Source organism: Oncorhynchus mykiss, chromosome 18 (assembly GCF_013265735.2).
Source record: "Oncorhynchus mykiss isolate Arlee chromosome 18, USDA_OmykA_1.1, whole genome shotgun sequence".
NCBI lineage: Eukaryota > Metazoa > Chordata > Actinopteri > Salmoniformes > Salmonidae > Oncorhynchus > Oncorhynchus mykiss.
In genome coordinates, this window is record NC_048582.1 from 43,857,406 (window position 1) to 43,875,472 (window position 18,067).

The following is an 18,067-nucleotide window of genomic DNA, read 5'->3' on the forward strand; positions in this document are numbered from 1 at the left end:
GTAGGAGCTGCAGTTGCAGTTGTAGGAGCTGCAGTTGCAGTTGTAGGAGCTGCAGTTGCAGTTGTAGGAGCTACAGCTGTAGGAGCTGCAGTGGCAGTTGTTGGAGCTGCAGTTGTAGGAGCTGCAATTAGGTTTTTCGTAAAAGCTGCAGTTGTTGTCGTAGTAGATGCTGCAGTTGTAGGGGTGGTAGGTCCAATGGTTGTTGTAGTAAAAGCTGAATTGATTGTCATAGCAGCTTTTGTGGTGCTGGTTGAAGGAGCTACAGTTATTGGAGAAAGAGCTTTAGTTGCTGTAGGTATGGTAGATGTAGTGGTCGTAGGCGCTATAGTTGCCGTCGGAGCAACAGTTGTCATTGTAGGTGCGGCTGTTGTAGTGGTCATAAGAGCTAAAAATGTTATGGTAGGAGGTGCAGTTATGGTTGTAGGTTTAGCTGCAGTTGTGGTTGTTGTAAGAGCTGCAGTTGTAGTTATTGTAGCAGGTGCTGTTGTGGTTGTCGTAGTAGGTGTTGTGGTTGTCGTGGTAGGTGTTGTGGTTGTCGTGGTAGGTGTTGTGGTTGTCGTGGTAGGTGTTGTGGTTGTCGTAGTAGGTGTTGTGGTTGTCGTAGTAGGTGTTGTGGTTGTCATAGTAGGTGTTGTGGTTGTGGTAGTAGGTGATGTAGTTGTGGTGGTCGTAGGAGCTACTGTTGTTGAAGTTGGAGCTGCAGTTGTGGTTGTCATAGGAGCTACAGTTATGGTTGTAGGTGTTGTTGTAGTGGTCGTAGTATCTAAAGTTGTAGTAGGAGTATCAGTTGTGGTTGTCATAGGAGCTGCATTGGTTGTTGTAGTAGGTGTTGTGGTTGTCGTAGTAGGAGTTGTAGTTGTCGTAAAAGGTGCTGCAATTGTGGTGATTGTAGGAGCTACAGTTGTTGTAGTTGGAGCTGCAGTTGTGATTGTCGTAGGAGCTACAGTTGTGGTTGTCGTAGTATGTGCTGTGGTTGTCGTGGTAGGTGTTGTCGTTGTCGTAGTAGGTGCTGCAGTTGTGGTGGTCGTAAGAGCTACAGTTGTTGTAGTTGAAGTAGGTGCTGCAGTTGTAGTGGTAATAGAAGCTACAGTTTTTGTAGTTGGAGCTGCAGTTGTGGTGGTCGTAGGAGCTACAGTTGTTGTAGTTGGAGCTGCAGTTGTGATTGTCGTAGGAGCTACAGTTGTGGTTGTCGTAGTATGTGCTGTGGTTGTCGTGGTAGGTGTTGTCGTTGTCGTAGTAGGTGCTGCAGTTGTGGTGGTCGTAAGAGCTACAGTTGTTGTAGTTGAAGTAGGTGCTGCAGTTGAAGTGGTAATAGAAGCTACAGTTTTTGTAGTTGGAGCTGCAGTTGTGGTGGTCGTAGGAGCTACAGTTGTAGTTGTCGTAGTAGGTGCTGTGGTTGTCGTAGTAGGTGTTGTGGTTGTCGTAGTAGGTGCTGCAGTTGTGGTGGTCGTAGGAGCTACAGTTGTTGTAGTTGGAGCTGCAGTTGTGGTTGTCGTAGGAGCTGCAGTTGTGGTGGTTGTAGGAGCTACAGTTGTAGTTGTCGTAGTAGGTGCTGTGGTTGTCGTAGTAGGTGTTGTGGTTGTCGTAGTAGGTGCTGCAGTTGTGGTGGTCGTAGGAGCTACAGTTGTTGTAGTTGGAGCTGCAGTTGTGGTTGTCGTAGGTGCTGCAGTTGTGGTGGTCGTAGGAGCTACAGTTGTCGTTGTAAGTGCTGCAGTTGTGGGGGTCGTAGGAGCTACAGTTGTTGTGGGGGTCGTAGGAGCTACAGTTGTGGGGGTCGTAGGAGCTACAGTTGTGGTTGTCGTAGGAGGTACAGTTGTGGTTGTCGTAGGAGGTACAGTTGTGGTTGTCGTAGGAGGTACAGTTGTGGTTGTCTTAGGAGGTACAGTTGTGGTTGTCGTAGGAGGTACAGTTGTGGTTGTCGTAGGAGGTACAGTTGTGGTTGTCGTAGGAGGTACAGTTGTGGTTGTCGTAGGAGGTACAGTTGTGGTGGTCGTAGGAGGTACAGTTGTGGTGGTCGTAGGAGGTACAGTTGTGGTGGTCGTAGGAGGTACAGTTGTGGTGGTCGTAGGTGCTGCAGTTGTAGTGGTTGTCGTAGGTGTTGTAGTGGTTGTCGTAGGTGCTGCAGTTGTAGTGGTTGTCGTCGGTGCTGCAGTTGTGGTGGTTGTCGTCGGTGCTGCAGTTGTGGTGGTTGTCGTCGGTGCTGCAGTTGTAGTGGTTGTCGTAGGTGCTGCAGTTGTAGTGGTTGTCGTAGGTGCTGCAGTTGTAGTGGTTGTCGTAGGTGCTGCAGTTGTGGTGGTCGTTGGAGCTACAGTTGTTGTAGATGGAGCTGCAGTTGTGGTTGTCGTAGTAGGTGTTGTAGTTGTCGTAGTAGCCGCTGAAGTCGTGGTTGTCGTAGCAGTTTCGGTTGTAGTTGTCGTAGTAGGTGCTGCAGTTGTGGGGGTCGTAGGACCTACAGTTGTCGTAGTTGTAGCTGCAGTTGTGGTTGTCGTAGGAGGTACAGTTGTTGTAGTTGGAGCTGCAGTTGAGGTTGTCGTAGGAGGTGCAGTTGTGGTTGTCGTAGTAGGTGCTGCAGTTGTGGTCGTAGGAGCTACGGTTGTCGTTGTAAGTGCTGCAGTTGTGGGGGTCGTAGGAGCTACAGTTGTTGTGGGGGTCGTAGGAGCTACAGTTGTGGGGGTCATAGGAGCTACAGTTGTGGTTGTCGTAGGAGGTACAGTTGTGGTTGTCGTAGGAGGTACAGTTGTGGTTGTCGTAGGAGGTACAGTTGTGGTTGTCGTGGGAGGTACAGTTGTGGTTGTCGTGGGAGGTACAGTTGTGGTTGTCGTGGGAGGTACAGTTGTGGTTGTCGTGGGAGGTACAGTTGTGGTGGTCGTAGGAGGTACAGTTGTGGTGGTCGTAGGAGGTACAGTTGTGGTGGTCGTAGGTGCTGCAGTTGTAGTGGTTGTCGTAGGTGTTGTAGTGGTTGTCGTAGGTGCTGCAGTTGTAGTGGTTGTCGTAGGTGCTGCAGTTGTAGTGGTTGTCGTAGGTGCTGCAGTTGTAGTGGTTGTCGTCGGTGCTGCAGTTGTGGTGGTTGTCGTCGGTGCTGCAGTTGTAGTGGTTGTCGTAGGTGCTGCAGTTGTAGTGGTTGTCGTAGGTGCTGCAGTTGTAGTGGTTGTCGTAGGTGCTGCAGTTGTAGTGGTTGTCGTAGGTGCTGCAGTTGTAGTGGTTGTCGTAGGTGCTGCAGTTGTAGTGGTTGTCGTAGATGCTGCAGTTGTAGTGGTTGTCGTAGTAGGTGTTGTGGTTGTCGTAGTAGGTGTTGTAGTTGTCGTAGTAGGTGCTACAGTTGTTGTGGGGGTCGTAGGAGCTACAGTTGTGGGGGTCATAGGAGCTACAGTTGTGGTTGTCGTAGGAGGTACAGTTGTGGTTGTCGTAGGAGGTACAGTTGTGGTTGTCGTAGGAGGTACAGTTGTGGTTGTCGTGGGAGGTACAGTTGTGGTTGTCGTGGGAGGTACAGTTGTGGTTGTCGTGGGAGGTACAGTTGTGGTGGTCGTAGGAGCTACAGTTGTTGTAGTAGGAGCTACAGTTGTTGTGGGGGTCGTAGGAGCTACAGTTGTGGGGGTCATAGGAGCTACAGTTGTGGTTGTCGTAGGAGGTACAGTTGTGGTTGTCGTAGGAGGTACAGTTGTGGTTGTCGTAGGAGGTACAGTTGTGGTTGTCGTGGGAGGTACAGTTGTGGTTGTCGTGGGAGGTACAGTTGTGGTTGTCGTGGGAGGTACAGTTGTGGTTGTCGTGGGAGGTACAGTTGTGGTGGTCGTAGGAGGTACAGTTGTGGTGGTCGTAGAAGGTACAGTTGTGGTGGTCGTAGGTGCTGCAGTTGTAGTGGTTGTCGTAGGTGTTGTAGTGGTTGTCGTAGGTGCTGCAGTTGTAGTGGTTGTCGTAGGTGCTGCAGTTGTAGTGGTTGTCGTAGGTGCTGCAGTTGTAGTGGTTGTCGTAGGTGCTGCAGTTGTAGTGGTTGTCGTCGGTGCTGCAGTTGTGGTGGTTGTCGTCGGTGCTGCAGTTGTGGTGGTTGTCGTCGGTGCTGCAGTTGTAGTGGTTGTCGTAGGTGCTGCAGTTGTAGTGGTTGTCGTAGGTGCTGCAGTTGTAGTGGTTGTCGTAGGTGCTGCAGTTGTAGTGGTTGTCGTAGGTGCTGCAGTTGTAGTGGTTGTCGTAGGTGCTGCAGTTGTAGTGGTTGTCGTAGGTGCTGCAGTTGTAGTGGTTGTCGTCGGTGCTGCAGTTGTGGTGGTTGTCGTCGGTGCTGCAGTTGTAGTGGTTGTCGTAGGTGCTGCAGTTGTAGTGGTTGTCGTAGGTGCTGCAGTTGTAGTGGTTGTCGTAGGTGCTGCAGTTGTAGTGGTTGTCGTAGGTGCTGCAGTTGTAGTGGTTGTCGTAGGTGCTGCAGTTGTAGTGGTTGTCGTAGATGCTGCAGTTGTAGTGGTTGTCGTAGTAGGTGTTGTGGTTGTCGTAGTAGGTGTTGTAGTTGTCGTAGGTGCTGCAGTTGTGGTGGTCGTAGGAGCTACAGTTGTTGTAGTTGGAGCTGCAGTTGTAGTGGTTGTCGTAGGAGGTACAGTTGTGGTTGTCGTAGTAGGTGCTGTGGTTGTCGTAGTAGGTGCTGTAGTTGTCGTTGTAGGTGCAGCAGTTGTGGTGGTCGTAGGAGCTACAGTTGTTGTAGTTGGAGCTGCAGTTGTAGTGGTTGTCGTAGGAGGTACAGTTGTGGTTGTCGTAGTAGGTGCTGTGGTTGTCGAAGTAGGTGTTGTAGTTGTCGTAGTAGGTGCTGCAGTTGTCGTAGTAGGTGCTGCAGTTGTGGTGGTCGTAGGAGCTACAGTTGTTGTAGTTGGAGCTGCAGTTGTGGTTGTCGTAGGAGCTGCAGTTGTGGTTGTCGTAGGAGCTGCAGTTGTGGTTGTCGTAGGAGCTACAGTTGTTGTTGTCGTAGGAGCTACAGTTGTGGTTGTCGTAGGAGCTACAGTTGTGGTTATCGTAGTAGGTGTTGTGGTTGTCGTAGTAGGTGTTGTGGTTGTCGTAGTAGGTGTTGTGGTTGTCGTAGTAGGTGTTGTAGTTGTCGTAGTAGGTGCTGCAGTTGTGGTTATCGTAGGAGCTTCAGTTGTGGTTGTCGTAGTAGGTGCTGTGGTTGTCGTAGTAGGTGTTGTAGTTGTCGTAGTAGGTGCTGCAGTTGTGGTGGTCGTTGGAGCTACAGTTGTTGTAGATGGAGCTGCAGTTGTGGTTGTCGTAGGAGGTACAGTTGTTGTAGTTGGAGCTGCAGTTGTGGTTGTCGTAGTAGGTGTTGTAGTTGTCGTAGTAGGCGCTGAAGTCGTGGTTGTCGTAGCAGTTTCGGTTGTAGTTGTCGTAGTAGGTGCTGCAGTTGTGGGGGTCGTAGGAGCTACAGTTGTCGTAGTTGAAGCTGCAGTTGTGGTTGTCGTAGGAGGTACAGTTGTTGTAGTTGGAGCTGCAGTTGTGGTTGTCGTAGGAGGTGCAGTTGTGGTTGTCGTAGGAGGTGCAGTTGTGGTTGTCGTAGTAGGTGCTGCATTTGTGGTCGTAGGAGCTACAGTTGTCGTTGTAAGTGCTGCTGTTGTGGGGGTCGTAGGAGCTACAGTTGTTGTGCGGGTCGTAGGAGCTACAGTTGTGGGGGTCGTAGGAGCTACAGTTGTGGTTGTCGTAGGAGGAACAGTTGTGGTTGTCGTAGGAGGTAGACTTGTGGTTGTCGTAGGAGGTACAGTTGTGGTTGTCGTAGGAGGTACAGTTGTGGTTGTCGTAGGAGGTACAGTTGTGGTTGTCGTAGGAGGTACAGTTGTGGTTGTCGTAGGAGGTACAGTTGTGGTTGTCGTAGGAGGTACAGTTGTGGTGGTCGTAGGAGGTACAGTTGTGGTGGTCGTAGGAGGTACAGTTGTGGTGGTCGTAGGAGGTACAGTTGTGGTGGTCGTAGGAGGTACAGTTGTGGTGGTCGTAGGAGGTACAGTTGTGGTGGTCGTAGGAGGTACAGTTGTAGTGGTTGTCGTAGGTGCTGCAGTTGTAGTGGTTGTCGTAGGTGCTGCAGTTGTAGTGGTTGTCGTAGGTGTTGTAGTGGTTGTCATAGGTGCTGCAGTTGTAGTGGTTGTCGTAGGTGCTGCAGTTGTAGTGGTTGTCGTAGGTGCTGCAGTTGTAGTGGTTGTCGTAGGAGGTAGAGTTGTGGTTGTCGTAGGAGGTAGACTTGTGGTTGTCGTAGGAGGTACAGTTGTGGTTGTCGTAGGAGGTACAGTTGTGGTTGTCGTAGGAGGTACAGTTGTGGTTGTCGTAGGAGGTACAGTTGTGGTTGTCGTAGGAGGTACAGTTGTGGTTGTCGTAGGAGGTACAGTTGTGGTTGTCGTAGGAGGTACAGTTGTGGTGGTCGTAGGAGGTACAGTTGTGGTGGTCGTAGGAGGTACAGTTGTGGTGGTCGTAGGAGGTACAGTTGTGGTGGTCGTAGGTGCTGCAGTTGTAGTGGTTGTCGTAGGTGCTGCAGTTGTAGTGGTTGTCGTAGGTGCTGCAGTTGTAGTGGTTGTCGTAGGTGCTGCAGTTGTAGTGGTTGTCGTAGGTGCTGCAGTTGTAGTGGTTGTCGTAGGTGCTGCAGTTGTAGTGGTTGTCGTAGGTGCTGCAGTTGTAGTGGTTGTCGTAGGTGCTGCAGTTGTAGTGGTTGTCGTAGATGCTGCAGTTGTAGTGGTTGTCGTAGTAGGTGTTGTGGTTGTCGTAGTAGGTGTTGTAGTTGTCGTAGTAGGTGCTACAGTTGTTGTGGGGGTCGTAGGAGCTACAGTTGTGGGGGTCATAGGAGCTACAGTTGTGGTTGTCGTAGGAGGTACAGTTGTGGTTGTCGTAGGAGGTACAGTTGTGGTTGTCGTAGGAGGTACAGTTGTGGTTGTCGTGGGAGGTACAGTTGTGGTTGTCGTGGGAGGTACAGTTGTGGTTGTCGTGGGAGGTACAGTTGTGGTGGTCGTAGGAGCTACAGTTGTTGTAGTAGGAGCTACAGTTGTTGTGGGGGTCGTAGGAGCTACAGTTGTGGGGGTCATAGGAGCTACAGTTGTGGTTGTCGTAGGAGGTACAGTTGTGGTTGTCGTAGGAGGTACAGTTGTGGTTGTCGTAGGAGGTACAGTTGTGGTTGTCGTGGGAGGTACAGTTGTGGTTGTCGTGGGAGGTACAGTTGTGGTTGTCGTGGGAGGTACAGTTGTGGTTGTCGTGGGAGGTACAGTTGTGGTGGTCGTAGGAGGTACAGTTGTGGTGGTCGTAGGAGGTACAGTTGTGGTGGTCGTAGGTGCTGCAGTTGTAGTGGTTGTCGTAGGTGTTGTAGTGGTTGTCGTAGGTGCTGCAGTTGTAGTGGTTGTCGTAGGTGCTGCAGTTGTAGTGGTTGTCGTAGGTGCTGCAGTTGTAGTGGTTGTCGTAGGTGCTGCAGTTGTAGTGGTTGTCGTCGGTGCTGCAGTTGTGGTGGTTGTCGTCGGTGCTGCAGTTGTGGTGGTTGTCGTCGGTGCTGCAGTTGTAGTGGTTGTCGTAGGTGCTGCAGTTGTAGTGGTTGTCGTAGGTGCTGCAGTTGTAGTGGTTGTCGTAGGTGCTGCAGTTGTAGTGGTTGTCGTAGGTGCTGCAGTTGTAGTGGTTGTCGTAGGTGCTGCAGTTGTAGTGGTTGTCGTCGGTGCTGCAGTTGTGGTGGTTGTCGTCGGTGCTGCAGTTGTAGTTGTTGTCGTAGGTGCTGCAGTTGTAGTGGTTGTCGTAGGTGCTGCAGTTGTAGTGGTTGTCGTAGGTGCTGCAGTTGTAGTGGTTGTCGTAGGTGCTGCAGTTGTAGTGGTTGTCGTAGGTGCTGCAGTTGTAGTGGTTGTCGTAGATGCTGCAGTTGTAGTGGTTGTCGTAGTAGGTGTTGTGGTTGTCGTAGTAGGTGTTGTAGTTGTCGTAGGTGCTGCAGTTGTGGTGGTCGTAGGAGCTACAGTTGTTGTAGTTGGAGCTGCAGTTGTAGTGGTTGTCGTAGGAGGTACAGTTGTGGTTGTCGTAGTAGGTGCTGTGGTTGTCGTAGTAGGTGCTGTAGTTGTCGTTGTAGGTGCTGCAGTTGTGGTGGTCGTAGGAGCTACAGTTGTTGTAGTTGGAGCTGCAGTTGTAGTGGTTGTCGTAGGAGGTACAGTTGTGGTTGTCGTAGTAGGTGCTGTGGTTGTCGAAGTAGGTGTTGTTGTTGTCGTAGTAGGTGCTGCAGTTGTCGTAGTAGGTGCTGCAGTTGTGGTGGTCGTAGGAGCTACAGTTGTTGTAGTTGGAGCTGCAGTTGTGGTTGTCGTAGGAGCTGCAGTTGTGGTTGTCGTAGGAGCTGCAGTTGTGGTTGTCGTAGGAGCTACAGTTGTTGTTGTCGTAGGAGCTACAGTTGTGGTTGTCGTAGGAGCTACAGTTGTGGTTATCGTAGTAGGTGTTGTGGTTGTCGTAGTAGGTGTTGTGGTTGTCGTAGTAGGTGTTGTGGTTGTCGTAGTAGGTGTTGTAGTTGTCGTAGTAGGTGCTGCAGTTGTGGTTATCGTAGGAGCTTCAGTTGTGGTTGTCGTAGTAGGTGCTGTGGTTGTCGTAGTAGGTGTTGTAGTTGTCGTAGTAGGTGCTGCAGTTGTGGTGGTCGTTGGAGCTACAGTTGTTGTAGATGGAGCTGCAGTTGTGGTTGTCGTAGGAGGTACAGTTGTTGTAGTTGGAGCTGCAGTTGTGGTTGTCGTAGTAGGTGTTGTAGTTGTCGTAGTAGGCGCTGAAGTCGTGGTTGTCGTAGCAGTTTCGGTTGTAGTTGTCGTAGTAGGTGCTGCAGTTGTGGGGGTCGTAGGAGCTACAGTTGTCGTAGTTGAAGCTGCAGTTGTGGTTGTCGTAGGAGGTACAGTTGTTGTAGTTGGAGCTGCAGTTGTGGTTGTCGTAGGAGGTGCAGTTGTGGTTGTCGTAGGAGGTGCAGTTGTGGTTGTCGTAGTAGGTGCTGCATTTGTGGTCGTAGGAGCTACAGTTGTCGTTGTAAGTGCTGCTGTTGTGGGGGTCGTAGGAGCTACAGTTGTTGTGCGGGTCGTAGGAGCTACAGTTGTGGGGGTCGTAGGAGCTACAGTTGTGGTTGTCGTAGGAGGAACAGTTGTGGTTGTCGTAGGAGGTAGACTTGTGGTTGTCGTAGGAGGTACAGTTGTGGTTGTCGTAGGAGGTACAGTTGTGGTTGTCGTAGGAGGTACAGTTGTGGTTGTCGTAGGAGGTACAGTTGTGGTTGTCGTAGGAGGTACAGTTGTGGTTGTCGTAGGAGGTACAGTTGTGGTGGTCGTAGGAGGTACAGTTGTGGTGGTCGTAGGAGGTACAGTTGTGGTGGTCGTAGGAGGTACAGTTGTGGTGGTCGTAGGAGGTACAGTTGTGGTGGTCGTAGGAGGTACAGTTGTGGTGGTCGTAGGAGGTACAGTTGTAGTGGTTGTCGTAGGTGCTGCAGTTGTAGTGGTTGTCGTAGGTGCTGCAGTTGTAGTGGTTGTCGTAGGTGTTGTAGTGGTTGTCATAGGTGCTGCAGTTGTAGTGGTTGTCGTAGGTGCTGCAGTTGTAGTGGTTGTCGTAGGTGCTGCAGTTGTAGTGGTTGTCGTAGGAGGTAGAGTTGTGGTTGTCGTAGGAGGTAGACTTGTGGTTGTCGTAGGAGGTACAGTTGTGGTTGTCGTAGGAGGTACAGTTGTGGTTGTCGTAGGAGGTACAGTTGTGGTTGTCGTAGGAGGTACAGTTGTGGTTGTCGTAGGAGGTACAGTTGTGGTTGTCGTAGGAGGTACAGTTGTGGTTGTCGTAGGAGGTACAGTTGTGGTGGTCGTAGGAGGTACAGTTGTGGTGGTCGTAGGAGGTACAGTTGTGGTGGTCGTAGGAGGTACAGTTGTGGTGGTCGTAGGTGCTGCAGTTGTAGTGGTTGTCGTAGGTGCTGCAGTTGTAGTGGTTGTCGTAGGTGCTGCAGTTGTAGTGGTTGTCGTAGGTGCTGCAGTTGTAGTGGTTGTCGTAGGTGCTGCAGTTGTAGTGGTTGTCGTAGGTGCTGCAGTTGTAGTGGTTGTCGTAGGTGCTGCAGTTGTAGTGGTTGCCGTAGGTGCTGCAGTTGTAGTGGTTGTCGTCGGTGCTGCAGTTGTAGTGGTTGTCGTAGATGCTGCAGTTGTAGTGGTTGTCGTAGGTGCTGCAGTTGTAGTGGTTGTCGTAGGTGCTGCAGTTATTGTCGTAGGTGCTGAAGTTATTGTCGTAGGAGCTGCAGTTATTGTCGTAGGAGCTGCAGTTGTGGTCAGAACTCCATGGATATTCCAGCATAAAAACACTGGTTTATGAGATGAATGGTTAATATGTTTATTGCGCACAATATCAACATTTCCAAGATTTCCCTTCATCAGCATGGTGCAGTTTTTGACATCTTTATTATGTAATATATACAATTATAATTTATAGCTACATTATTCCCTTGATTGTTAATAATATTACCTATAATACCTTATTGAGATTACCACACCTGAGTTCTATTTTTGTTGTTGTTGAAAAGAGGGTACATTTTTCATTACAGTAGTGTGGTAATATAATTCAAGTAATAGAGGTTACAGCAGTGTGATAATGTTTACCGCTTACAATTGAGTAATTTTCCTTTTTTATATTTTGGAAACCATATATCATCATTTTGATATCATGGATGGTCAGTCCTTGCATCCATAGCTACATCTATGAATTTGAGAGTGATTACGTTTACTAAAGTGGTGGGGTGTCCGCATTGTTGTTGTTTGAATCCCAGATTTCCCCATTAGGGACTCGGGGACTAAGGACTAAAATCTTTAGTAAAGCTATCAAATCGAGGGGAGACATTTGACAGTAAAGTAGCCTTGGCAAAATGTAAAATTGCCCCCATGAAATGTCAAAATAAACATATTTAGAAAAAAATCATAAGCATAGTAACATCATATGCATACAACATGTACATCATTGCTCATTATTCTAATTACATTATCCAAATGTATATGGTGTATTTTGTCACCATCTTGCCTTTTTGGTTGTTAATATTTTAATTCAGGATTAATACACGAGTTGGCATGAAGTTAGCAAATAGTAAAAAATGAGTTAGAAACATGAACACAGAATGAAATTCAGTGTACTACATACCCATGGTAAATAAAGTAGCTGTCAGTTTCTGTGTCTTCATTTTGGACTCAGTTGATGCAGTTGTTTTCTGAATAGAAAGAAAAATATACATTTTATTGACAGGTCATAAGCCACTATTAATGTTCAGCGGTGGACACTTTTCAACTTAATCTGTAACTTGTTAAGCAAATTTATGCAACTCATTTAGGTGTGCCAGATCAAGAGGTGTGAATAATTATTCATTCAAGACATTGCTGTGAACAAAAGTAGCTTGTGAAGAATAATGTAAAAAACAAGGAAACAAAATGTGAAAACTTTGCAAGGCTGTGAATAATTTCACAACAGTCACTATAACCACTATAACATGGATTTATACACTTTAGTGAAATTACACAGTAAAATCCAGATTAGCGTTGCATTTTTCCCCCATCAGAAATCAGCCTATTACCGCATCCCACCAATCATGTTACTTCATAAAAGAGGAAAGGGCATTTCAAATTTGCAAATGGTCTGCAAGCGACCAGGAATTCACACATTCTGTGAAAGTAATCGGTGCAGTTTTATATTTTGGAAACCATATATCATCATTTTGACATCAAAAGATGAATTTTTTTTCAAATATAAAACATAATACATGAAATAGTAAAATCCACATTAGCGTTACAATTTTTCAAGAGAAATCCGCATTTTGCTGCTTAATAAACATAAGTATTTAAACTTGGCTTTCAAAAGTTGACCAATCCATTTTCTACATTCTTAAAAAGATGAGAAAAAATAAGAAACCTGCCCACTGCTCTTGCTAATATCACTGCTCTATTAAGTTCATATTTAGGCTTCAAGCATGAAACGCATTGAACGGATGTGGCTGGAGCAATGTCAACATAAGGGTGCAAATTAAAAACACTCACAAAATCCTGGAGTATAAGGAAAACAAGCATATGTTACAAATATTTATATTTTTTATTTAACCTTCATTTAACTAGGCAAGTCCATTAAGAACAAATTCTGACTTACAATGACAGCTTAGGAACATTGGGTTAACTGCCTTGTTCAGGGGCGGAATAACAGATTTTTACCTTGTCAGCTCTGTGATTCGATCTAGCAACCTTTCGGTTACTGGCCCAATACTCTAACCAAAAGGCTACCTGCCACCCCTATAATATAACAATGTGCATTTCATAAGTATTCTAATAATTGTAATAAAGTGAGTACATAAGACGTATTAAATAAGACCGTAAAACAACAATGAGGACATCAATCTATCAAGAAAGTTTTCATAAATCATTGGGTACTGAACAATAAAAACCGTCAGAGTGATCTGAAGTGGCGGCATTAACTCATGTTCACATTTACATAACATGCATGGGCATTTCATCATTAAGACCAGGCTGAAACACAACAAAATGTGGAATAAGTCAAGAGGTATGAATACTTTCTGAAGGCACTGTAAAATCATATCAATTTATAGTTTTCAAATGGTCTGCCAGCAACTAACTACATATTCCTATACATATTCTGTGACAGTTGAGTAGTTAATAAAAAGTGTATGGATGTTTACATATAACGTGTACATAATAACCATAATCTTCATTCTTTCAATGTTGAAGCTTTTACATTATCAATTTTGCATTTTGATCTTTTCTTGTAAGACCATTTACCTTGTTATATTTGTATATGATATTTCAATTTTTTTGTGCTGTGTGCAATTTATTTAAAAAATATCTCAAGTATTCTCCATTAATATATTCTATTATAGAGTAAAGGTTATTACTTACCTACAGCAAACACTTCAATGCCAGCCACCTATTTCTGTAATTTCTCCAAATATCAATTGAGGAAGGTCTTGGTTAATGACAATTAACAATCACAATATCTAGATTATATCTACACTAAAATCTTATTATCTTTCTAGTTCTGCTAACCATTTCAAGCTTACAATTGAACTGTTCCCGTGTATACTGTCATGCCAATGTATTTCTAGTTTGTATTTATATTACTATAGGGCTGGTTTGATGCCACAAATTGTCTGTCTTTCAGGTGACGTAATATTTTGGGAGGCACCAAAGATAATAAGATAAAGGTGACGAAAAAGGGAGGGACAGAGGAATGCAAGTGGGAAGTACTTAGCTTCAAAATGTTTTTGTTTTTTCCCCAGGTACTGACGTGGTATGGAAAACTGGTTAGGTGTTCTGACAAATTTGGGATGGACTAAAAATAATTGAAAAAAGGGGAGGGGGAAAATAATCTGTTTGAGAGTATAATAACAGTTATGTACTGACCTTTTTTTTATTGTAAACTGTTTAGGTCACAAATACATTTTTTTTAAAGATTTTCTGTAGCCAGAATCTTGCTTAATTGTACTTAATTGACTTAACTTAACTTTGGAGCCATTCATTTAATTTAATCAGTGGCCTGAAGTAAGCAGTCTACACTCTCACATGTGCTACTTCCCATATCTTTTTAAAAACATAGTTGTTTCTTTTAACAGTAGATTCAGTTTATGAATCTCTAACAAAAGTGATGTCAAGATTTGTTTTAATCAGCTGGTAATTATGATTGAGGGTCACAATGACTCCACATGGTGAGCCCAACAATGGATGAAAATATCTTGGATTCCTGATTGAGCATTTTCCAGATGCTAAAATAATTTTTAAATGATTTTTTACAATGAAGAATGACACCTAAACATTTGTGTGTACCTGCTGAAAAGAAAGAAAGAAATGTATAATAATATAACAAATTAATCTCTGATAAAATATTGTGTGCGAAACACCTTACATTTGTTTAACTTTACAGTTGATATATTTGTAGAAATTAATACAAATCTGTATCTTGTGGCTCGATTAAAATAAATACATATTTAAAGACTTGTATCTCTCTATGATAATGAAATGTGTTCAGTTTAAAAATATATATTTTCTATTGAACATTAACACGACACTACAATAGTGTTTCACTATTTTGAAGAGTGCCTTGGTCCTCATCATTTTGATATCATGGATGGTCAGTCCTTGCATCCATAGCTACATCTATGAATTTGAGAGTGAGTACGTTTACTAAAGTGGTGGGGTGTCCGCATTGTTGTTGTTTGAATCCCAGATTTCCCCTCTAAGGACTCAGGGACTAAGGACTAAAATCTTTAGTAAAGCTATCAAAAAGTAAATGCATAATAGTATTGACCTATTTCTGGGTGCACATTTAACCTCTGCAAGGTTCCTGGCAACGCAAACGTGGATCTGAAGTATGCAGGTTTTCCCTCTCCAGCTGACTGTCAGTATCACTTTATTTAGGGTTAAACCTTGATGCACAGTTTTCCTGTCTTCCTCAGGGAGTTCCTCTCAACCAAGGGGAAAATTCTGCATGCCAATGTTGCATTCGTTGATCTGAAACAAAGGTGGGTAATACATAACACCTTGATCAGTGTCATTCATAACAACTATTAGAACACATTTATTCAACATCAGTCATGAGGAATTTGATAAATATTTGATTTATTCCGTCAAAGTACACATCCCTCTGACATACTAATCACACAACAATCTGGGAGCACCAGGGAAGCCTCAGAGCAGTACCCAGGTAGCAGATTAGGGGTTATGTGACTTGCTCAAGGCCACAAGAGCAGAAGGGTTGGATCCAGACCTGTCTGTAAATAATATATTTCAAATACTCTAACTGACTGTGGTCGGTGATTGAGCTTGCCTGGCACAATGGAACCATTGTAGTAGTCCCAAAAGAGAAAACCGCCATCTTTCTGGCACTCACTCCAGACAGGCTCAATACTATTTGAACCCAGGTCAGAGCAATTGATGGCATTTTAACATGTTGAGTAACTTTGCCTGATACCCGAAGACATGTATTAGATCAAATCAATCAATCACATTTGCTGTAAAAAAAAAGGGCTTTATGAATTAGTGTTGGTCAGGAATTGCTTTACTGAAACCGACCTAAACCCCATCGAGCCAGAAGATTATGCCTTGGCTTTAGCTCAGCAAAGACTAATACAGCCTTGTGGTGCACAGGACTAACCCAGTCAGTAACACCAGCAACAATACTTTTCACTCAGACCAGACAATTTCAACTAAAACAATTTAACTTCATAATACCTTAATAACTTTCTGTAATGACAAAATCACTTATTTTGAAGGTTCCTTATAAATGATGTTAAAATATGACGGTTGTTATGCATGATACTTTTAACATTCACAAAGTGTTACCCAAACGACTTATTTAGCATTTTGGGTGAGGAGCTTCATTCTAACCAGCAACATGTGGGTATCACTTGTGAACATGGAGATTTGGAGTGTGATGCCTGACTCAACATGCCCTAGGACGTCATCGAAATTAAGAATTTGTTCTTAACTGACTTGCCTAGTTAAATCATTTTAAAAAATGTCTAATTGTTACTATCTCATGCCGCGTTGACTAATAAGGACTGTTTTAATACAGGATATACTGTATTTTTCCAAAAACGTATTACCTTTATACTTTTGTACAATCAAAATTGGTCTGATGCATTCCTTTATACCTCTGTGAAGTGAATTATTTCCATAGAACTCCATCCTGCTTATATAACAGCTACTTGCCATATTAAACTAAACTAACTACTGGTAGAAATGTATTAATCCGAAAGAAAATGTACTGTCATCTTGCAAAGAGCACTATCCCCAGTCAAAAAGTGTTGGCAAGTTGCCTCAGTGTTTTGACCCGTGATTTGTTTTTGGCAAACATCCCAACTGTCACGTCTACACCCATTCCCCCTCTCCGGCGCTCGATGTCGCCAGTTGAATCATTATTATTATATTTATCAGATGTGAATTGTACAACTTACACTTAACACAATTTGGATATTCATTTACTGTGATTTAATGTTTTCTAATTATTTATTGTTGTTTTAGCTGTTGCCGTCCACCAATAACTACACCGTTCTGTGACTTGCCACACCCTAAACAATCATTGATGATTAAACACTGGTTTGGCTTGTCATTGGATTCCATATGATAAAAAGGAATGTTCTTTCATGAGTTGTATCACTCCCTGACGTCTTCCTGTCGTCTCCCGTGACGTTGAAAGGTGTTTGAGTTTCTTGTAGAATCTGTTCTATTGAACATACCTCTACATCCATAACAAGGAACATCCTCCTTGTTTTATGTTTGAATGCTATGACATGGAAGATGGTGTTAGTGCTTAGTTTATGAAAACAGATCTAATCCAACTTTGTTGCTATATTTAGTGAGTTTTCAGACCCCTCTAGCAACACATTTTCAAAAAAGCAACTTGCAAAAAATCGAGTGATTTACATTAACAAAACAATTTACCTGAATTAGGGCCAGACTAGTTACCATAATTTTCTCACATTGCCATTGACAGTTTTTTCTATTGTCTCTTTTTGGTCCATTTAGATTGTTAATGTAGATTGTATACAAAAAAAATTGTTTTTAAATGTTATGGTTAAAAATGTTCATGTTTTACTGTTTTACTGTGACTTGTTTTAGGCTCCTAAGTGGACGATAAGGTTAAAAAACAAAACAAACAAAAAAAAATCTAATAAATCAAATAAAAAACGAAGTAACTTCGCCAGAGGGTCACTTTTGCCAGTCCCAAGGCCGGATAAAGGAGGAGGGTTGGAAATAACAAGAATCGACAGAAGAAAGTTCATTTGGAGTTCTAAACATATTTCGGGTGTTTTTTGCTCACTTTTTGTCTCTCCCATGACGTTATTCCTCTCTCCTACAGCATCCATCACAATTACATGGCCAATTATGCAAATTAGGTGATGGCGTCATTTAGCGACTTTTAGGACAGCCAATAGCTACTTTCCTTACTGAGGAGTTGGCAACACTGGTATCATCCCAGATTAGGAACAATACACTATTTCAAAGCACAGGTCATGTTTGCCTAAATACAATGTAATTACTAGTTGTTACACAGGATTTAGCTGGTTAAAATTAAGTGTATCGTGAGGAGTACTTACTTGTAATGAATATGTACTTATACAATACATTACCCATCCTGAGAATCTGGCCCTCAAGCTTCTGGAAGTGCCATCCAAGTAGGAAAATAATCAAATCTAATTTTATTGGTCACATACACATGGTTAGCAGATGTTAATGTGAGTGTTCTAATTCCAACAGTGCAGTAATATCTAACAAATAATCTAACAATTCCCAACAACTACCTAATACACACAAATCTAAAGGAGTGAATGAGAATTTGTACATATAAATATATGGATAAGCGATGGCCGAGCGGCATAGGCAAGGTGCAGTAGATGGTATAAAATACAGTATATACATGCGATATGAGTAATGTAAAATATGTAAACATTATTAATGTGGCATTGTTTAAAGTGACTAGTGATCCATTTATTAAAGTGTCCAGTGATTGGGTCTCAATGTGGGCAGCAGCCTCTCTGAATTAGTGATTGCTGCTTAGCAGTCTGATGGGCTTGTGATAGTATTAATCTTTTACCATCTGCGAACAGCTCAAATGTCATCAACCAACTGGTCCAGCGTGGACCTATTGTAAGAAGGCTCACTGTAGCAGTCAAACTTTGGCACTGTGTTTTCGATCTTGACGACACTGACATTTTCAGATTTAACTATCGTTTTCAAACGTTATCCTCGTCGCCATTGTTCAATCTTATACTCGTATTAAATTAAGATATTATACTGAATTTAATCAACCAGACTCAGAGGTAAACTTCAACATGTCTTTACTCCAGCACTGTCTGTAATCCCCTCACATTCCTTTACTGACGTGGTGACGTCCTCTCTCAGTACGTCACATCAATACATGACAGCACTCCAGTCTCCTTTTCACCTCATTTAACACCTGATTTAAATAACAAAAGGCACATCTGAATTGAGTAACACAGTATGAGTCATAATGCCCATAAAACCTAGCGGTTAAGCCTTTAAATGGTTCCAATGTTTTTTTTTACATATGAGATTTTAAAACTACTTCATATACATTTAGTAGTTTTGGGAGTGACATGTTCCAAAGTAAC

At 43.9% G+C, this 18,067-nt stretch overlaps 2 protein-coding genes across 2 annotated transcripts in view; both read right to left on the reverse strand.

Moving 5' to 3' along the window:
• Positions 1-1,400, reverse strand: part of LOC118940992 (integumentary mucin C.1-like) — a gene marked incomplete at its 5' end in the record, with an annotated part of 44,857 nt that extends 43,457 nt beyond the window's left edge. Inside the window, 2 exons of the mRNA XM_036951064.1 lie at positions 435-649; positions 953-1,400. Coding sequence (XP_036806959.1) covers positions 435-649; positions 953-1,400 — 663 coding nt within the window. The remainder of the gene's footprint in view (positions 1-434; positions 650-952) is intronic.
• A 1,557-nt stretch (positions 1,401-2,957) lies between these two features.
• The window catches only part of LOC118940993 (mucin-2-like), a gene marked incomplete at its 3' end in the record, with an annotated part of 30,201 nt that continues 15,091 nt past the window's right edge, over positions 2,958-18,067 (reverse strand). The window contains exons 3-5 of the mRNA XM_036951065.1: positions 7,280-8,041; positions 3,803-4,684; positions 2,958-3,310 (exon numbers count right to left, since the gene is read on the reverse strand). Of these exons, the coding sequence (XP_036806960.1) occupies positions 2,958-3,310; positions 3,803-4,684; positions 7,280-8,041 (1,997 nt within the window). The remainder of the gene's footprint in view (positions 3,311-3,802; positions 4,685-7,279; positions 8,042-18,067) is intronic.